The sequence below is a fragment of the Neolamprologus brichardi genome, chromosome 2 (assembly GCF_056152115.1).
Source record: "Neolamprologus brichardi isolate AB-2024 chromosome 2, ASM5615211v1, whole genome shotgun sequence".
NCBI classification, from domain to species: Eukaryota; Metazoa; Chordata; class Actinopteri; order Cichliformes; family Cichlidae; genus Neolamprologus; species Neolamprologus brichardi.
Window position 1 is genome coordinate 24,375,826 of NC_142105.1, and position 18,566 is coordinate 24,394,391.

An 18,566-nucleotide genomic window follows, 5' to 3' on the forward strand; every position below is an offset into this window, starting at 1 on the left:
AAATAGAGATATTTCTAAACTGGAAATGTTCAAACTTCAAACTGGCGCAGAAAAACAATTCAAAGGGTATTAAGTGTCTGATGGTTCAAATTACCTCGAAGGACGATCATTGCAGTATACTGTAAAATGAAACACTGCATATACATATTATACTTGAGAGTACCTGTGTGTAGTATGAATAACATAACCACCGCACCAGAGGTGTAAGCACTTTTTGCAAGGCACTCAAGGAAACCAATGAACAGCCTCAAAAATAAATGAACAGGTGGAGATGCAGACTGTATTGCAGATTACAGCTCCACCACAAATCAAACTTCCATATTACAGCGAGACTGCTCAGCAAGGAAAAATAGTCAATCTCAGTAAGACTGAATGAAAACAGACTAAAAATTAATTGCATCTGCTCACACATTACTCAGCTGTAAGGTTTTCTAAGTACTCAGATGTGTGGAGGAAAACCCAAAGAAATGGCAAACAGAAGTTCATTCTAATAAATTGGAAATGTGGGTCAAGTCCGTCAAATAGAGAAAGAAACTTGTCACAGTGAAGACAAAAAAAGAATGTATCAAAGTCAAAACATTTTAATTAAATCATTAATAAAACAGATAAAAATATTAAAAGGACTCCGTGTAATAAACATCTTCAGGTATGCTGGGTTGTCCTTCTTGCTACCTCACGTGAGCAGACAATGCAAACCAGCTTTCTTGAGCTCTCTCCTTGTCCATCTATTGACAATGGAGAAAGTTTTTTTCAAATCCAAGCAATGACATGTAAATAATGCACGGTGTGTGTGTGTGTGTGTGTGTGTGTGTGTGTGTGTGTTTCTAGCTATACCATACATAGCCATACGACCTGCACTCAGACCTAATAAGGATATGATTTTTATCAGCATACAAATGATGATCAGAGATGGGCAGTAACGCGTTACTTGTAATGCGTTACTGTAATCCGATTACTTTTTTCAAGTAACGAGTAAAGTAAGGGATTACTATTGCAAAACCGGTAATTAGATTACCGTTACTTTCCCGTAGGAACACTGCGTTACTGCGTTACTAAAACCGTGATTTCTTTTGCTAGAATGTCTCATGACAGTGACGTAAGCGAGTGCAAAGTTCGTGACAACAGCTGTGTGCAGATCAACAATGGATAATATATCGAGTGCAGGAGAGAGTATGAGCATGCAGCGTTTAAAGCGTGGAAGTACTGACCTTAATTTGAGTTTGATTCCATAAAAAGTGACAAAAACATTAGTGTCCGTTGTGCGTGGGAAGAAAACTTATTTTTACAGCGAAAAAAAACCCTAAACTTCCAAGGAAGCACTGAGTGCGCTATGACGTAATGGGAAATTCACAGAGAAACTCGCAGATTCTTCCACTGACCGCTGCGGCACACCTGCACCAGGGTAAACCTCCGCCTAACCTACTCCTGCTTTACAGGTGAAAATAGAGCAAAAGGACCGCTAGTCTTTGACTTTATTTATTTTCTGCTGTGTTTTACTTGCATCTATTTGAAAGAGTGAGTGTAAACACACACAAAAAAAATTCTTTTATGTGCTGGAATGTGCAGAAAATAGGTTTAAATATTAAACAAATTTCTTCCAGTCAGAGAATGTTGCATATAATTAAATTTTTGCTTGATGCATAAAGTTAAAAGATTAAAACTAATAAAACAAGTTTTAAAAAGGGACTTTTCCATTTGATTACATTTTGTCTGATGGATTATGTAGAAAAAGTAGAATTGGGCGGAAAGATCTATCGCTTTATCACCTATTCAGGTTGTAAATCGTGTTTTTAAAAAGTAACTAAGTAACTAAGTAATTAATTACTTTTGAAAATAAGTAATCAGTAAAGTAACGAGATTACTTTTGGGGGGAAGTAATCAGTAATTAGTTACTGATTACTTTTTTTAAGTAACTTGACCAACACTGATGATGATATATTTCTAAGCATAAATGACAATATAAAAAATATCACTTTCAACAGCAAAATTGCTTGGAAGGATTTGAGGGTTTTTTTTTTTTTGAGCGACATTCCAGTTCTCACTCCATACTAGCAATTCACTTTTGAGCGTTTTTTTTGCCAACTGCCAATAAAAATATAAAAAGAAGAAAAGAACTTAGGGGTCTCATGGAAAATTCCAGCCACACGCGCAGACCAGTTATACTTTCACTTTTCCTTTTGACATCACTGGCTTGAAAGTCATGCAATGATTCAAAGCTTCTTTTGCCTCTCACCAAAGCAGAGAAGTTTATTAGGTGCAGACTCAGCATAACTTTTCTCTCTATAAAAAACAGTATCTGTTAGGGTTCATAAAAAGGAAGCTGCGTTGACAAAAACCAGATCGAAAAAAAGCAAAGGTGAGTTGATTTTTAACTTGTAACATTTTTGTAGTGTGTATGTGTGCTGCAGTGAGCATTAGTTTTGCTTGTAAAGATTACTAACGAAAAAAATGTTCTGGTGATATATAGCACCATACGGAGTATGAGGGCCACATTAAGTAAAGAAATTATTGTTGATCATTTTGAGAATACAGTCGCTAGCAGTGTCCAAGCATTTTGTTTTTTTCCCCCTCTTTTCATCCCGCGCCCCCCTGCCATGGCTCTGCGCCCCCCCTAGGGGGCGGGCCCCACACTTTGGGAAGGTCTGTCATAGTTGATGACAGTGCACCAAGAAGTTTCTGGATAATGGGAAAGGTTGAGAGAACAGTCCCTGATTCTCATGGACTTGTCAGACATGTGTTCGCCAAAACCAAATCTAGTGTTCTGGAGAGGCCTGTCAACAAGTTATGTTTCTTGCTTGAAATGGAGGCAACCGTTTGAATCTCAGTCTCATGTGTAACAGATTTATGTTCAACACACATGATTACTGTTTCATGTAATGTTTGGTTAAGCCAGTTAAATTCTAAGTGTTGATATTAAATGACACTATATTGTGTTAATATGTAATTGTTATGCCTCAGCAGTAACAATTAGGGGCCGGAATGTAAGGGCCATTTATAGTTATTTCATGTGTTATTTTGAAAAGCCTCAAAAGTATATTGTGCTTTTATTGTGAAACGTTTGTGGAAAATAAACAAGCAGATGGCGGAGTGATACAATGGTTTTACCGTCGTTGTTGTACTAACCGACGCGTCAAACAGACTCTTGTCCATCCAGAGTGTGATTATTTAGATATAAGAAAAGGAGAGAACACTAAGAAGAAGAAATTAAGATAGCCATTACAACTCGAATTCCTTGTGTTATGTCTGGTCACCTTGGTTTCTATGTTTGTGTATTTCCTGTTTTACTTTGACAGTCCTGTGTTAGTGCATTCTGTTTTTCTTCCTCCCTGTCTTGTGGGCGATTAGTTCCAGCTGTGTTCCCTCATTACCCTCATTCCCTCATACACCCTCTTGTGTATTTAGTAGTGATGGCCAAATGAAGCTTTCTGAAGCACTGAAGCTTGTATTGAAAAATGGTTCATTACTCGAAGCTTTTCAACACAGTCCTCTCTGGTGACATCTGGTGGTCAAAAATATGAAGAGCAGCTTGAATCCACAAAATAAAACCAACTGCTTCATTAAGACTGCTCACTCTACAGTGGAATTCTGTCTGATATTGGGCCGCCGTTGTGTTGCTTTGAACGTGTATTTTTTGGTGGTTAAAAAAATGTGGTTTATTTGTGTAATAAATAATTTTGACCAGTAAACTCTCCTTGTTTAAACATGCACCATTGTGTGGTCTTTCTTTGCTTGTGACTTCTTGATGTTGGTAAATACACTAATTGAAAAATACCACATTACATATAATATACATAAATGTACATAAATGTAATGTACAACACATTATGGAGTAGGCTTCTGCTGTGAGGTCCTACCTCCATGCACTTGTGCAAGTGCTAGACGGGTATATTTATAAATAATATTATATGAGGGAAATTGTCCCAGACATATTTTTGACCTGGGGGTAGAATTGATTGTGAAATGGAAAGGGAAAATGCTTATGAACTTGCAAATTAAAAACATGATGCATTTAAAGTAACCCTTTTTCATTTTTATTTAAGAAGAGAATTTGTTCTAGTGTGCGATGGCCAAACCTGTTCCTTTTCGTGGAGATAATTTCTCCTGCCTTAAGGGAAATCCCTTCACATGGCACATAAGAGGCTGGAGTGCAGAGAAACTGGTAGAGATGCAGTTATACAGTCTACCTGGGCCCCACAAACTATCAGATAAAGAGAATAAATAGATTAAATTGCTGCACATTTGGCAGACTAACATTTTCAGATTAATTAAACAATAAAATATATATTTTTACAACATTACATGTAAAGAGTCAAGTGGAAGTTTTTCTAAAGTTATTTAATGATATTTATATTATGGAAGCAGATTTTTGACATTTTACCTTTTTCCCGTTATCAGATATAATAAACACACACAAAACAAAAGCAAACGGCCAGAACACAAAGCTGGAAAACCCACCCGATTGACAAAAATCAACTCAAAATTCTCCCACACAACAGAACCTCCTCTATTCCTCGCTGGCTCCAAATATCTCAGTGGAATGATCAGTGGTTTGCTATCTGTCACCATCAAAACACTCCACAAATCCCACGAATGATTCATTTCCTTATAAACCATTGAATCGGATACCGAAGCAGTTAGGTTCTAAATGAAGCTCGGACATCACTGATCACATGACTCTGGCCAAACAAATCAAGCTTCGACACAGTGCTTCTGAAGCAGTGTGTTGATTTTTTGGACACACACACCGTAGTTTCAGCTTCAAACGGGCCATCACTAGTATTTAGTCCTTTGTCTGTGGTTGGTTTTTCCAAGTTTCCTACCTCTGTTTTTCCAGGTTCCAAGTTTCATGCAGTGTTTTGTTTATTTGTTTTATTTTTGTTTTTCCAGTATAGGTTTTGTTTGTTCTATTCCAGTTGTTCTTTGCTTTTTGTTTGTGCCTTTTTCCAGCCGAATAAAAGGCTCGCTTTTTGTTAATATCCATCTCAGCTCAATGTCTGCTTTTGGGTCCACGTTCACCTCACTCCCTGTCATCTGCCTCCGCAGACGTGACACTTATTCCACATATGTTAAACGTTAAAACAATGGCTGGTCTCTCTGAAAGATTTGTCTCCAAAAGTGAGATTTACTAATTACTCAGGTAAAAGTAGAGCCCGTACTGCACCTTTTTAAAACTTAATTACAGTGAATACAATTCTGGCCAAAAGTACTGGCAGTGGCACCACTGTTAAAACAATTTTTAAAATGTATTTGCTAATAAAAGGTTTTGAAACTTATGAATTTCCCATGTTTGTTCGTCAGAACTTCATGAATAAATTCCCGTAACTTAAGTGAGCTTTACTTTGTAAATGAGTTTGAATACTTTTTTTTAAGTTTTAGGAACTAATTAGATTTTACAGTGTAGAAAGGTGTAAAGAAAACAACAACTAAAAAACAAACTTTATGTGACCAAAAACTTTTGTTCACAGTTATACAGATTTGTTGGAAACAGCTGTTCAGTTCATCCGGCTGTGTATGAATGAGTTTATCAGTAAGCTGAAACTTAAGTCACGTGGTTTCTGGGAAATCATGTGGTGTAGCCATTCTACTTTGACCTTCATTTTTGTAGCACTCATTTGAAACTAATGTTTGATCCTGATATGTCTTATATGGCATCTCAATTATTGGCAACTTGCTTATGCTGAGATCTAAAGCTCCTTATGGTATTATATGATATCCATTTCTTGAGATCAGCTGGGAGGAGTTTATGAGGGGCAGACCTATCATTAAATATTACTGATCTCTATATAAAGATCAGTGTCTTGTAGGATTCATAAGAAGGCATCTGGATCTACACAAAACAGAGGTGAGTTGATCATTATTTAATAATATTTCTCTTGTAGAATAGCTCTTTATTGTCACTGTTATAAAAACAAACACATTTATGTCTGCGTGTGTGTGTAAAGACCTGGTAAAATCTGTGCAAGCATGAGTATTAAAGGAAAAACGTAACTTTTGCCCCCTACAGTGAGAGTCTGGGTGCTTGGTTTGGCTCCGTTTACACTTTTAGAGGGAACCATAATTTTAAACCAGTTGTAAGTTTTTTGGGGGGTTTTCTGATCGATCACCTCCTCAAGCTAAATTTAACATTTACCTTGAGGAGGTTAAAAATTATGTAAGAAATAAGCTATAGTCTTTATAGCCCCGAGAACTCAGTACATTTAAGCACCAATGAGAAAATGATGTTTCAGCACTAATGATACATGTTGAATGAACATTTTAGACGTTGAGCTCTAGCTTCACTGTCAAGGAGCACTGAAGTTGTTATGCCAGCACATAGTGTTGCAGTATTTAACTAGGGCACATCCTGTTGGTTTTTCCCTATCCATATGTTTGTTGTACCATTACACACCAATACCCATTAAATGTTTGTTTGTTTTTAGTTTAACCACTAAATGACAATGAGGAGTGATGAGGAATTGTTTGCATTAGATGATTTATGAAAATACCAACTATATTTACCACAATACAATACACATAAACTGTACAATTTAAATGCATTAAAAATGATATTTTTAAAATTAAAAGTAATCATTCAACAGAAACAAACACCATTTTTATTCTGGATTATCATGGGAGATGTTTAATGTTGAGCTCAGCTGAAATAGTTTTTGTTAATCCATCTTATTAAGTGTCAGCCTTATAAAACAGCCACTACAAACATACGATTTTATAGAATATGATGAACAGGAAACATTTTTCTAATCTTCCATTGTCCAGTTTTGGTAAGCCTGTGTAACCTGCAGCCTCAGTTTCCTGTTCTTAGCTGAAAGGAGTGGCACCTGGTGCGGTCCTCTGCTGCTGTAAGCCCATCTGCTTCACAGTTGGAAGTGCTGTGCATTCAGAGATGGTTTTTTTGCATATATTTGATGTAACGAATGGTTGAGTTAAATGGTTTGAGTTGAGCCTTCCTATCAGCTTGAAGCAGTCTACCCATTTGTCTCTGACATCAGCAATCATGGAAAATCCCAGTAGATCATGCCACATTTGAAATCAAATAAATTACTTTTCTTATCAATTCTGATGCTCATTTTGAACTTCAGCCGGTCATCCTGACCATGTCTACGAGCCTAAATGTTTTGAGTGGTGTCACATGATTGACTGACCAAATATTTGAATTAACGAGTAGCCGAACGTGTGCACCTGATAAAAAGTTCTATCTTTTTGTACTTTCATCTTTGATAAACTGAATGCATATGTGATACACAGACCTGCAGTAAAATGAGAAGCTGATGAGATGGATGATCAAGATATTGCAGCGGCAGAGGAACACAACGACAGCACAGGAGGAGAGTCTGAAAACACGTCTGAAACACCTCCCATCAATGAGAGAAGTAATGTGATCATATTATACTGTTATAGTCAGACCTATTTAGACTATGCATCTGATTTGAGTTTAAACACAGTGAAGCATTTACCTCTTTAATTATTTAAATTTAATTTATTCTTTATTCTTATTATTTAGTTAATGTTCATTAAAATCACAAAGTAATCGTTCACTGTGGTTTTAGTGATGTCTGTATTGTAACATGCTGTAACATGTTGTTCTTTTTTCTTCAGTGGCTCCTGATCTCACACTTGTACTAATTGGTGATCCAGCCTCCATTGAGATCGGGCCAAAGAACATTTTCCTTGACCATGAAGTGCAAACAAATGTGGAACAGTTTTCCACCAATCTGTATAATCTGTGTGGTCGACACGTCTATGTCATTAACATGCTCGGTCTACAAACAAAGGAAATCCCTTTAAATCAGGGAGTTCATGCCTTTGTCTTACTATTACCCAACACTCTGCATAGCAGCCAGTACAGCTCAGGAGTGCAGTGGTTAGAGAGAACGTTTGGGATTGGAGCACTTTCTTATTTAATCACAGTAGTGACTCATGAACCAGGTGAAACATGTGAAAGTGCATTAAAGGAGCTGAAAACTAACACAGATTTCAATGAAAAAAGGTTCCACACATGTACAAGAAGTATGATGGATGAAAAAGAGGTAGCAGATTTGTTAGAAAAAATAAACATCATGGTCTCTGAAAATGATCCACAAAGCTACACTGGACTGGTGTGTGCTGAAAACAGAGAACAGGAAGGACACCCGGAGGACAAATCCCACAAAGAAGAAAGGAAAGACTCTGAGTTAAAGACAAATAAAACAGGTACCTGCCTGTCTGTGTTTTAGGCATTTTTCCAACACTGTTTACATTATTTAACTATAACCGAGCAAAAGTCATATGTTAGCTAAACATAAAGTCCTCTGTATGATGATCTTCAAACATATTTCTTTTGCTCCATGGATGTGTCTTGCCTTCCCTGTTTTGTTTTGTTTTTCTTTCTTGCCTGCTTTCTCTAACTTTGATACCATCTCTGTCCCTCAGATGTTCTGTGGTGAATTTTGAATTTCATTTCTTTTTCACAGTATTAATGTCAGAGTTATAGAAGTGTCTAACAGCTCAGATGGAGGCCAGGATTCATTCAGAGGAGAGCCACAAAATACTCCATTATATAAACCTCAAATAAACTGTATTATAGCTGACCTTTATGCTGTGCAGAAGAACACAAAATATCATTATGTTGACTCATTAGTGTGTTGAAGTTATCACACTAGGTTCATTTCTAGTTACCAAAACAGAAACTGGTTCCCTTGATCCTGCATTGTAAAACAGATACTTTCTTTGCAGAAGGAGAAGATGAGGAGGAGGAGGATACAAATGAAATCAAGGTAAATGTTACTTTTTTGTTTTAAAAAATGTTCATCATTGCACACCAACATTTACTTTCTAAAATGAATATCAGATATATGAAAGAGACACTGGAATTGTGTATTAACTGGTCATAAGATGTGAGCCTGTGAGAAATGTGTGAAAAAAGACATTAACTGCTGGGTCATCTGTAGTCCGTTTCATCTTTAGTCTACATTAGTGGTTTTCAGCTAACAAACAAATGACAGTATTTGTTTCTCAGAATGAAGAAGGCACTGATGTCAAACAATCAGAGAGTACTGATGACAGCACAGCATTAAGAGAAGAACCTGAAATCAAGTCTCCAGTGCTGTCCCCAAACAAACAGAAAGGTAACGTGTTCATTTTGTGTTCATTTACACAGTAACTTATATAGTGACAGTTTCAGAATTCATAAATTAAAGTGTGATGTTTGTATGTTGTGACCCTGGAGCAGAAGAGACTGATGTTGATGAAGCAATCATTAGTAAAAGCAACAAATATATGTTTAGAAACTCTGAAGAGGGTGATACAGAAAATTACACTAGTGTGAGATGTCAGACTGTTTCACCTAACACCACAGAGCATGAGCTATGCTTCATACGCCTCTGTTTCTAATGCTTTTCTGCAAAATCTGGATCACTACAAATGTACACTCTTGTTGAAGTGTGCATGTTTAAATTACCACCAAACTTTGGCTATAACTGTAATATAATACATTTGCAGTTAAATAGCACCTTTCCAGTCTTACTGACATGCAGATGTATTTTTAAATTCATAAACTGATGATCTCGAAGTGAGTGTTGCTAAAACAATCGAAAGGTACAATCCCATTCTACAAAAGCAGGGACACTGTGGGAAATGGAAATAAAAACAGAACACAATGATTTTTAAATCTTAGACATCCATATTTTATTCACAATAAAACAAAGATGTTGTATCACATGTTTAAACTGAGAAAATGTACTTTTAAAATGGAATTTTCAGATTAAAAATAAGATCATCATTATTATTCAAAAAGTGGGGACAATGTGTTCCTTTAACAATAGTCTATAAAAGTCCAGGATCTGAGACCAATTGCTGGACTTTTGGGAAAGTAATGTCATCCGATTCTTGTCCGGCATATGATTCTATCTGCTTTTCCACTTTGGCTTCATTTTAAATTAAATTTGGCTCAGAGACGACTGTTTGTGCATTGTATTCACATAGATTTAGAAAAAGCAGCTGGAGTGCCAGAAAAATACCATAAAACAGAAATTTACCATCATGTAAAAATGCAAAGCATCATGAAATGCAAAAAATACTTAAATATCAAATATACTGACAATATAAATGCAAAATACAATATTTAAGCACAATTTACTAACATGTACTGATAAGTACACAAGTGCCACCCGCGACCCTTTGCTGCATGTCTCCCCCTCTGCTTTATTATCAGTCTTCACAAAACTTGAAATTGTTTGCAACTTCTATTACTTCTATAAAAAATGAATGTGCTCTATTCCAAATAGCTTTTAATGAGCCATACAAATGAAACAGAATAAAAATCAAAAACATTTAGCAATTAAACTAAACTTAGAGTTACACTGATTATGGCAAATCCCCCTGCTGCTGCAGACATCTAAAGATCTTTGGACACTTTAAACAGCAGAGTTATGCTTCCATCCAAGTCCAGATGAGAGCAGGTACAGTTCATGTTTTTTGTGAAACACAATGAAACACTTGCCCACCCTCAAGGAAAAGTCACGAAGACTGACTGTCCACCACCTGCTAGAAGTGTTTTTCTACCCTTTTTCATCTTTTGCTTGGATTTACTTAACAGGATCAACAGTCAATAGTAATTTTTAATTAAACACGGATTCCACTATAATGCGCCTTCTTCACATACTATCAATAAAAGTAGCAAAATAGTTGGAATTTGCAAAGAGCATGCTAATGGTGGGAGTCTGCATTTTATTCCTGTAATATGTATGACCGAAGTGATTAGATTTGACTGATAACTCAAAATCTTTACATTTTTAATAATTAAAAATCATTAATCTATGTATTTGTGGCCAACCAGCTTTATTGACTATACAAAAAAACTTAAATAATTATCAAATAAGCATCCTCCAGGAATTAAGTTAGAAAACAAGGGGACAGAGCACAATGTAAAGTACTATTAAATTTACTATTCACCCTAACTCAGTGATCACACTCCAAAATCACAAACCAGAGCTTCAGAAGGCTTGGTTTGTCTGGCTAGGTTCACGTGATCGAAGTGAATTGTTTGCTGGATTTTTGGTGTATTTTGGTGTTTTACAAGTAAAGGTAGGGTACACAATGACAAGGAAAGTTTATTCCTTAAAATTATTTACTAATACAGTCCTGCTGAAATCTGTCAGCACGACTCTTTGGACTTGTAACTTGTTCTGTAATTTTACAGATTTATTTCTTACAATACGGGTAAAAAAGACTGTGTAGTTTTTTTGTTTTGTTTTTTTGCTTTTTTTTTTTTTTTTTTTAAATTAAATTTCTATAGTAGAAAGAGAGAAACTGAAACTTTTTGTTATGTGTGGCTTACTTTTTGTAGTATGAATAGCCATGAGGGAGATTTTTGTCAGTAGGAAAAGCTATAAAATTGAAAATACAGGTCCAAAATTTATGCTTGTGCTTGTTTGTGGTGAGCAGCAGATCAAAAAAAGTCAAGAATTATAAATGTCTTAATGCACACATTCAGGCCTGTGAGACTCATTTAGACACTCTAGATGCAGACGTTTCTGCATCTCTTCCATCCAATGGCATTTTGTATTTAGTTTATTTTATATGCTTTTCAAGAGTGAACTGTAAATTTAGTCTTTTACAAGGAAACAATTTTTTATTCAGCGTTTTCATAAAAGCTTGATTTCTATGCATTTACTACTACTAGGGAGAACACACATGAAGTTTAAGGCCTGGACGAGTTTGAAACCTTTTGTCCTCCACAGTGGAAATGGCTTAAAAAAATTGAGCAGGTTGGAAATATTTATATGTGTTTGTATATTAGAGTTATAAGAACTTCTTGTGCTGTGTGGGTGGTTGAAGTTGTTATGTGTCAGGTTTCGGCATTGTGCAGGCAGGAGTTGGACCCAAAATGCAGGCTCTCAGATATAAGGGATGAACTCAAAATTACAGCTTTATTGGCTGGCAAGGAAAATGCATGTAACACGAAAACCAAACTAAACTAGGAAAGAATAAATTAAACTCAGAGGATAAACACACAAAGAAACACAGCCATGAGGGACAACGCGACACTGACACAGAGAAACTCAGGGCTTAAATACACTGGGGAATAACAAGGGAATGAGACACAGAAGGAGAGCACAGCTGGGGGAAATCAGAACTGACGAGACAAGGAAGCAAAGCAGGATGTTCACATGAGACACAGACCTTCAAAGTAAAACAGGAAGTATAACACTGAGACGCGGACTAGACACGGTGGAGACAGAGCAACTAAGAAACAGAGACATAAACCATAAGGCATAGAACTCTAAGAATCAAAAGGCTAGAGATGATAAATAATACACAGAGGGAAATACTAGGCACGGAACACAAGAAACTAGACTCAAGGGAGTAACTAAAGACCAACAATGAGAACATAATTCACAATACAAAGAGACAAAAAACACAGGAAACTAAAAAAAAAAAAGTCAAGAATCCAGGTCCCTGACATTATGGGCCTGTCCTTTAACCACTGATCAAAAGCTTTGAAAATGAGCATAGCCAAGATTTTTCCACTGTCAATGGTAAATACCCTCCACAACCATCTGTAACAAAGGGGTTTTAAAAAAAAAAAGAAAGAAAAAAGAAAAAGAAAAAAGAAAACCTGGTTTATATATTAACAGGAATAAGTAAAAATTGGTTAACGAAAGCATTTTTCAAGTGTTCCTTTATTTAAAAGTGGTCACCACAGCAGGGTTTTGGGTCTCCTAGTCTCAAACCACAGATCTTTTGTGTTTTTAGTGAATGTGTTAACCACTGCAGTGTGGAGTCAAAACAAAAAGAAAAAAAAAATGACAGGTTGTGCAGAAAAAACTGTATTGCTTCTATCACACATTGATTTGGCCTTTTGGTTCTATTTTAAACTCCAGGAACCTCTGATGTGGACTTGAACGTGAATAAGAAAAACATCAGTGGAAACAACCACAAGGTAAGAAAAATATTATCAAATAATTAATTTACTTTACCACACTGTACAAAACTATAAATTTGTCACATAAATTTAATTTCTTATTTGCTGCAGTCAAGGAATGACTCTGAAGTTAACAAGAAGGAGTCATGTGAAAAAGAAACTGAAAAACTGTTTGACAGACTTCACATTCAAGAAAATCTTCAAAGGAAGTTTCTACCAGGAGATTTTCTTCAGATACATCCACCTGTGAAACAGCACCATGTCACATCTGAGACAGATCTAACATATACTTTTCTTCACAGGCTGATGATGTTAGATTACAGGGCCAGATATGTTCGTGTGAAATCGGACGGTCCTGAGGGGACACATCCAAAGTCTGTTCGAGTGATTGATATCACTAAGAAAGATTTCATTAATTTGGATGCTTTATTAAGCATGAGTGCAGACACGCGTCAGTCAGAACAGACTCATTTGCATCCAATGGATGTTCAGATGGCAGTATTTCACTGCTCAGACAGCTTCCTTAAACAGATGATGATTACAAAGCTCTCTCAGTGTCAGTATGCCTTACCTTTGCTTGTCCCTGACCCAGTCACAATGGAGATCGAGTGTCCTCTGTGGACTTTCAGACAAATAACAAAAACCTGGAAGGTAACTGAAATCAAAGACAGCTCAAACATTGTCACTATGAAGAGTGTTCCAGTGTATAAAGCTCGGACACCCTTGGTGTCATTTTTCCGCCTGGGCTCTCTGTCAGTGTCTAAATCTCAGCTGATGAACACTTTGATCAACGACCGTCACAGCACCTTTTTCCACAGAAACTGTCCAGGAAGCACCAAGTCTCGCTATCTGATGGATGGTGTGGCAGAGATCGCCTGGTACTGCCCTGCTGGAAAACCCAATGATGCCTTCAATGACTGCATTGCCTTTTGTAATCTTCATGGTGATGCGCTGTTGACTGAAAGACAGCGCGACATACTGATTAAAAGATCTTTAGTCACAGTTGTTCTTGTTGCATCTTTGAAAAAAGATGAAAGCTTCTCAATTATAACAACTCTTTTTGAGTCTCAAAACCATTTCATTTTTCTCACTGTTGATGACGACCGTGATCTTTTTAAGACAACAACTGGACAATACATCATGGGTCTCAAAGGCAAAAGCCAGTCAGATATATCTGAAGAACTGAAACAAATCATTCGAGAGGTTTCGTCATCTCTAGATGGTTCAAACTTGAAATCATCTTTCCAGCTTGAAACCATGGCTGAGCTCTCTGAAATCAGAGTGGATGAAAGTGACCCAGCCTGTCAAAGAGGGAAATCTGCTGCTATGATCATAGTGGATATTCTTTCAAAGGATAACATGAATGTTTCAAAGCTTAAAGATGAATTCCTTCCTTATCGAGGTGATCTGTGGCATCAGTGGAGCAAAATACATAAAGAACTGTATCATCTCAGAGGAGACATCGAAAAGGAGAAATGTAAAAAGGAACAAGAACTGATGAGCATACGTCAGAAACAATGTGCTGCTTCATTCAGTAAACTCGTGGAGTTGTTCATTGTAAGTCTCTCATCTTTTTCACCAACAGACAAACAGTATTTCCTGAAATGGATTCAAATCTTAATGGATGATCTCTCCACAGATGATCTTTCCTCAGTTCTCCAAAGCTATGATGAAAAGTGGTCTGAGGTCTTGGCTTTGAAGAACAAACACATGAAATCACATCTGTTAATAAGAAAACAAACTGAGCTTGAAGAAATATCAAAAAAACTGCAGTCTGCAACTTTTGGTTTGGAGCACATCTTCAGAGAAATGGGACAGATCTATGAAGCTCATAGAGCAATAGAAGGAGAGAGCAGACACACTGACTGGTCTAAATACCCTGAGCTGGCTGCACAGCTGATGATATCAGGACACCCGATGGAGCTGATGGATGGTGATGCAGGTCACGTGCCTTTAACATGGATCTCCAGTCTTTTAGAGGAAGTCATCAAGAAACTGGGGGACCAGAGAGTTTTTGTGTTGTCAGTTTTGGGCGTACAAAGCAGTGGAAAATCAACAATGCTGAACACCATGTTTGGGTTGCAGTTTGCAGTGAGTGCAGGCAGGTGCACCAAAGGTGCCTTCATGCAGCTGCTCAAAGTATCAGAGGAGATGAAGAAAGACTTGAAGTTTGACTATCTTCTAGTGGTTGACACTGAAGGACTGCGTGCTCTTGAGCTGGAAGGTAACACCACTCATCACCATGACAACGAACTGGCAACATTTGTTGTTGGTCTGGGAAACCTGACACTGATCAACATCTTTGGAGAGAATCCATCTGAGATGCAGGACATCCTGCAGATTGTTGTTCAGGCTTTCATGAGGATGAAGAAAGTTAAACTTTCTCCCAGTTGTGTGTTTGTTCACCAGAATGTTACAGATGTCGCAGCAGCAGAGAAAAACATGGATGGAAAGAGACGCCTGCAAGAAAAACTGGACCAGATGACCAAACTAGCAGCTGAAGAGGAGGATTGCAATGCTGACTGCTTCAGTGATGTCATTAAGTTTGATGTCCGAAAAGATGTGAAATACTGTGCCCAGCTATGGGAGGGCAGTCCACCCATGGCTCCTCCTAATCCAGGTTACAGTGAGAGCATCCAAGAAGTGAAGAACGTCATCCTCTCTAAAGCTTCACAGTCTGATGGGATCACTCTCACACAATTCAAATACAAAATCCAGGACCTGTGGCATGCCCTCCTCAATGAAAACTTTGTTTTCAGTTTTAAAAACACACTTGAAATTGCAGCATACAGAAAATTGGAGATCCAATATGGAAACTGGACCTGGGACCTCAGGAGCAACATGTTGACTGCTGAAAATCAGCTTTATAACAGAATTGAAAATGGAAATCTTGACATGGTGAAAGTGAGTGACCTTACAAAAAAAACAAGCAAGACATATGAAGAAATAAAAACAGCAATGAAAAAGTATTTTGACGAAAACAGAGAAAAAGAATTTTTGGCTCAGTGGAGAGGCCGATTTGAAACCAAACTCAAAGAGGTTCACGATGAACAGGTGAGCACAGTGAAAAGAAAACTGGATGAAGTTATTCAACAAAAGGAGGCTCGTAAAAAGCTGGATGATAAGAAAAAAGAGTTTGAGGACAAGCTGCTACAGAAGAGCAAAGAGCTCGCTCAGCAGCTGAAGGATAAGGCCAAAGATGAAGAAGAGCTTCAAAAACAGTTCAACTGTGTTTGGAGTGACTTGGTCACTGAAATAACAGCAGATATAAAACCTGTTGAAGACATCGACCTGGAAGAGGATCAGTTTAAAATCCTCCAAGAACTTGGTTTTGAACATATTCTCATAAATGAATCCAAAACAAGTGGCAGTTACAAGAAAATATCCAGTGTTGGTGATTATTCAGATTATGTCATCCTTCAAAAAAAAAAGGATCTTTATGAGGCAGGTGAAAGTGAACCAACTCAAGATATTGTGAAGGATGACAGTCACGCAAGTAAACTCGGCGCATATGTTAAAAAACCTGTCTCAAATTTTTGGAAGTATACCAAAACATTTTTTAGATATAATTCAAACACAAAACAAAAACAACATAAAGCACACTGTGCTTTATCTTGTCATGAACAGCAACAGATCAGATTGCTCATTGACAAAGCTGAAAAACAGTCCCTTGATTCAATCAGAGCCAAACCTGTGGCTACAAGAGGCTACACATCAGCTTACTTGCAAGAAGTGGCAAAAATTGTAAAAGAAAAAGTGGAGAAACTTCAGTCAGAGAGTAAATGTACTTTGAAGAAGGAATTTAAAGTTGATCTCTTACTGTATGTTTTCTACAAAGCAGAGATTTTGCTTCTAGGCTCCCAGGAGGAATTCAAAATGAAGCATGATCCACTTACTTATTTAGAAAGCAAGAAAACACAGTATTACAATGTTTTTAGAAGCTTTTGCAAAGGAAACTCATCTGCTGTTGTGCTCGCAGAACTGATCTGTGAAAAGCTGAAAGCATCCACTGTTGAGGCTGTCTGTAACAAGACTGCCATTGGTCTGGCTGGAGAGATGAGGTGTAATTTCCCAGCATTCAATGGGAACAGGCTGAACTTGGAGAAACATGTGCTGAAGTCACTCGCCGAGAAAGAAGACTTTGATGATTTCATCACCTACATCAGAAATCCAAGAAGCCAAACAGAAGCTTTTATAAAAGCAGAAGTAGAGAAATACATCTTCACAGATCAGAGAGATGAAATTGTGAATATACTCAAGAAAAATGTTGATGATGTCAACTCACTGATGAGTCAAGCTTTATCTACAGCAACACAGAAAGTCCAAACTCAGACAGGAGACATAAATATGTGGCTGAAGGAATTTTCTAGTTTGCTAAAAGATGAGTTAACTCTTGATACGTTTTCTTCTCAAAACTTCAGTGACATTAATAATTTTGATTTCTTAATGGAAGCATTAAAGAAAGAATTTACACCCATAAGTGATGAGATAAGGAGTCTCTCATTGAATAAACTGAAGGAATCCAGGCTGAAGCCTGATGAAATCCTCATTGATCAGCTGTGTAATTGTTGCTGGGTAAAATGTCCATTCTGTGCAGCTGTTTGTACTAATACCATTGAAGGTCACAGTGGTGCTGACCATAGTGTCCCTTTTCATCGACCTGAAGGAATCAAAGGATGGCACTATAGAGGCACAGTGGAATTTAGCATCAATTTCTGCACAACAAATGTTGCAAGTGATGGCAGATTTAGACCTCGTCATGATTCAGAGGAAACTGTTCCCTATAAACTGTACAGGACTGCTGGTCCAGAGTATGCTGACTGGAGAATCACCCCTGATGAGTCTAAACTGTTGTACTGGAAATGGTTTGTGTGTCGATTTCAAAAGAAACTGGAAGAGCACTACAATTTCAAATTCCAGGGTAGAGGAGAGATTCCCAGTGAGTGGAAAACAATCTCTAAATGCAAAGCCATTAGAAGTCTGGATGAAATGTGCAAATGAGTCAAAGAAACAGCATTCTTCAGTTTATATATCTTACATAATGACGGAAAGAAAGATTTAGGGATTCAAATAAAATAGCAGAATCTTTTTAAAAATGACAGGATTATTACAAGATAGTTATACATAATTCTAACAATTAAAGAGACTCACAGCATGTGAGATTAGACTCCTACTATGTAATAATGATTGAACATTTAAAAGTAACTCTTATTGAAATGTAGCTTTTGTAATAAAACCTTTTTGTGTGTATTTTGCACTTACATTGAACAAATACATTCATTTTACTTTATCTTTCTTTTGCTGAAAGTTGTTGTAGATAAAGTTAAATTAGAATTATTTAATCAATTGTGTCCAGTAATATAATCTGAATCATCTGAATTTGTCTCATGTGTTAATATTCTGTATATTTTGTAATTTTATTTTATTGTCTTCTGTTGAACAACTTCCAGTTTATCACCTTTGTATATTAATCAAGTTTTCTAATTACAGTTTAGAGGAAAAGAGAGAGATGAAACATGAATATCCACTGACAGATTAAGGGCTCATGAGATTTGTTTACTTGGTTATAATAAATTTGGAAAAATTTTGACTTTTTGTTTTCAACATTGTCCAACTTTTGTTTTTATGATGATATCTTTTTAGACCATTTAGTGACAAAATAAAA

At 36.8% G+C, this 18,566-nt stretch overlaps 1 protein-coding gene across 1 annotated transcript; it reads left to right on the forward strand.

Annotated features, from left to right (window-relative positions):
- Positions 1-7,246: 7,246 nt before the first annotated feature.
- LOC102781121 (interferon-induced very large GTPase 1-like) lies at positions 7,247-17,941 on the forward strand. The gene is made up of 6 exons (XM_087849055.1): positions 7,247-7,370; positions 7,597-8,190; positions 8,716-8,753; positions 8,996-9,104; positions 12,861-12,919; positions 13,013-17,941. The coding sequence occupies exons 1-6, from the start codon at positions 7,274-7,276 to the stop codon at positions 17,900-17,902; spliced, it is 5,787 nt and encodes a 1,928-aa protein (XP_087705181.1). The 5' UTR covers positions 7,247-7,273; the 3' UTR covers positions 17,903-17,941.
- Positions 17,942-18,566: the final 625 nt, after the last annotated feature.